We start from the raw sequence: 1171 nt of genomic DNA, 5'->3' as shown, positions 1-1171 counted from the left end.
AAATCACAATCGCGACAACTCTAGCATCCGAATCACCTCTCCATGACCGAAGACTCCGTTATTATCTTCGATACCACCTAGCAATCTCTTCAAGATCTCGCCCCTAACGGCTTTGCTAACCCTACACATCGACATCCGCTGTGGCGCTATCCCACATGGTCACCCGCAGCCTCTCAAGCAACACATCCCCTTCCACCCCCCCAGCCACCCCACCATCCTCCTCAAAAGCTACAGAGTTGCCACACGTCTTATTAGCCCCGCCATCTTCCGCCTCTCCTGCAATCATCGAACTGAACAACGACCTGATCACCTTTGACGCCAACGCCGCCATGTACCTCGGCCCAAACGAATGCCGCTTCATAACCTCCGGCCTCGCACAGCTGATTGACCGCGCCTTCATCTCTGCAACACGCTTCATAGGCGCGATGAACCACAACGGCGCCCTCCGCCTCCAACTCGACGTGCTAGTCCTGCAACAGAATCTGAAAAACATCATCGTACATCCTTCACCACCACCGCCATCCTCATCCTCATCCTCACACACCACCAAAGAAACCGTCGCCAAAAAGCCCTCTTCGCAACCGGAGCCAGGACAAGAAGAGGAAGTCGTCGCCCTCCCCCGCTCCGCCAAGTTCCTCGACTGGTTCCTCGACGGCGCGGAGAAAGCGCTCGAGAATGCGCAGGCCGAGCAGGAAGAGTTCAAGACGCACGGGGCCGAGAAGGCGCTGCAGGCGGGCAATGGGGAGCCGTTTACGTATGAGGAGATGAGGGTGTTGGTGGAATTGTGCTATTCAGCGATTCTGAAGGGACCTGCGGGCCGGGAGAGTAGTCGAGAGGACTTCTTGGCAGCGAAGAGGGCCTGTGGAGATGCGTTGTTGAGGTTGAGTGAGTTTATGTGGGATTCGTAGTGTGTGGGGAAGGGAACGGCGAAGGAATATCAGTTGCGTGTGTACATGTGTGTATGTTTGTTTTAGCAATTTCATTTCCTTTTTTATTTTATTTTATTTTTTTTTAGAGCTTGCTTCACATTTCTATTATTACCTTACCTACCCCATCTTCCGCCGTCGATGGGGATGGCATATTTATTATATACTCCGGCATGTAGCATAACACATCGATCGCTCCATCCGCACTACCACAACCTTCGAATTCCAATCTATTACTAAGTGGG

At 52.7% G+C, this 1171-nt stretch overlaps 1 protein-coding gene across 1 annotated transcript in view; it reads left to right on the top strand.

Annotated features, from left to right (window-relative positions):
- Positions 1 to 908, top strand: part of HCAG_02991 (conserved hypothetical protein) — a gene marked incomplete at both ends in the record, with an annotated part of 3778 nt that extends 2870 nt beyond the window's left edge. Inside the window, one exon of the mRNA XM_001542770.1 lies at positions 170 to 908. Coding sequence (XP_001542820.1) covers positions 170 to 908 — 739 coding nt within the window. The remainder of the gene's footprint in view (positions 1 to 169) is intronic.
- Positions 909 to 1171: the final 263 nt, after the last annotated feature.

Source organism: Histoplasma capsulatum, genomic scaffold (genome assembly GCF_000149585.1).
Source record: "Histoplasma capsulatum NAm1 scaffold_2 genomic scaffold, whole genome shotgun sequence".
Classification (NCBI taxonomy): Eukaryota; Fungi; Ascomycota; class Eurotiomycetes; order Onygenales; family Ajellomycetaceae; genus Histoplasma; species Histoplasma mississippiense.
Note: the sequence above shows the minus strand (reverse complement) of the source record. Positions and strands in the feature narration are given on the sequence as shown.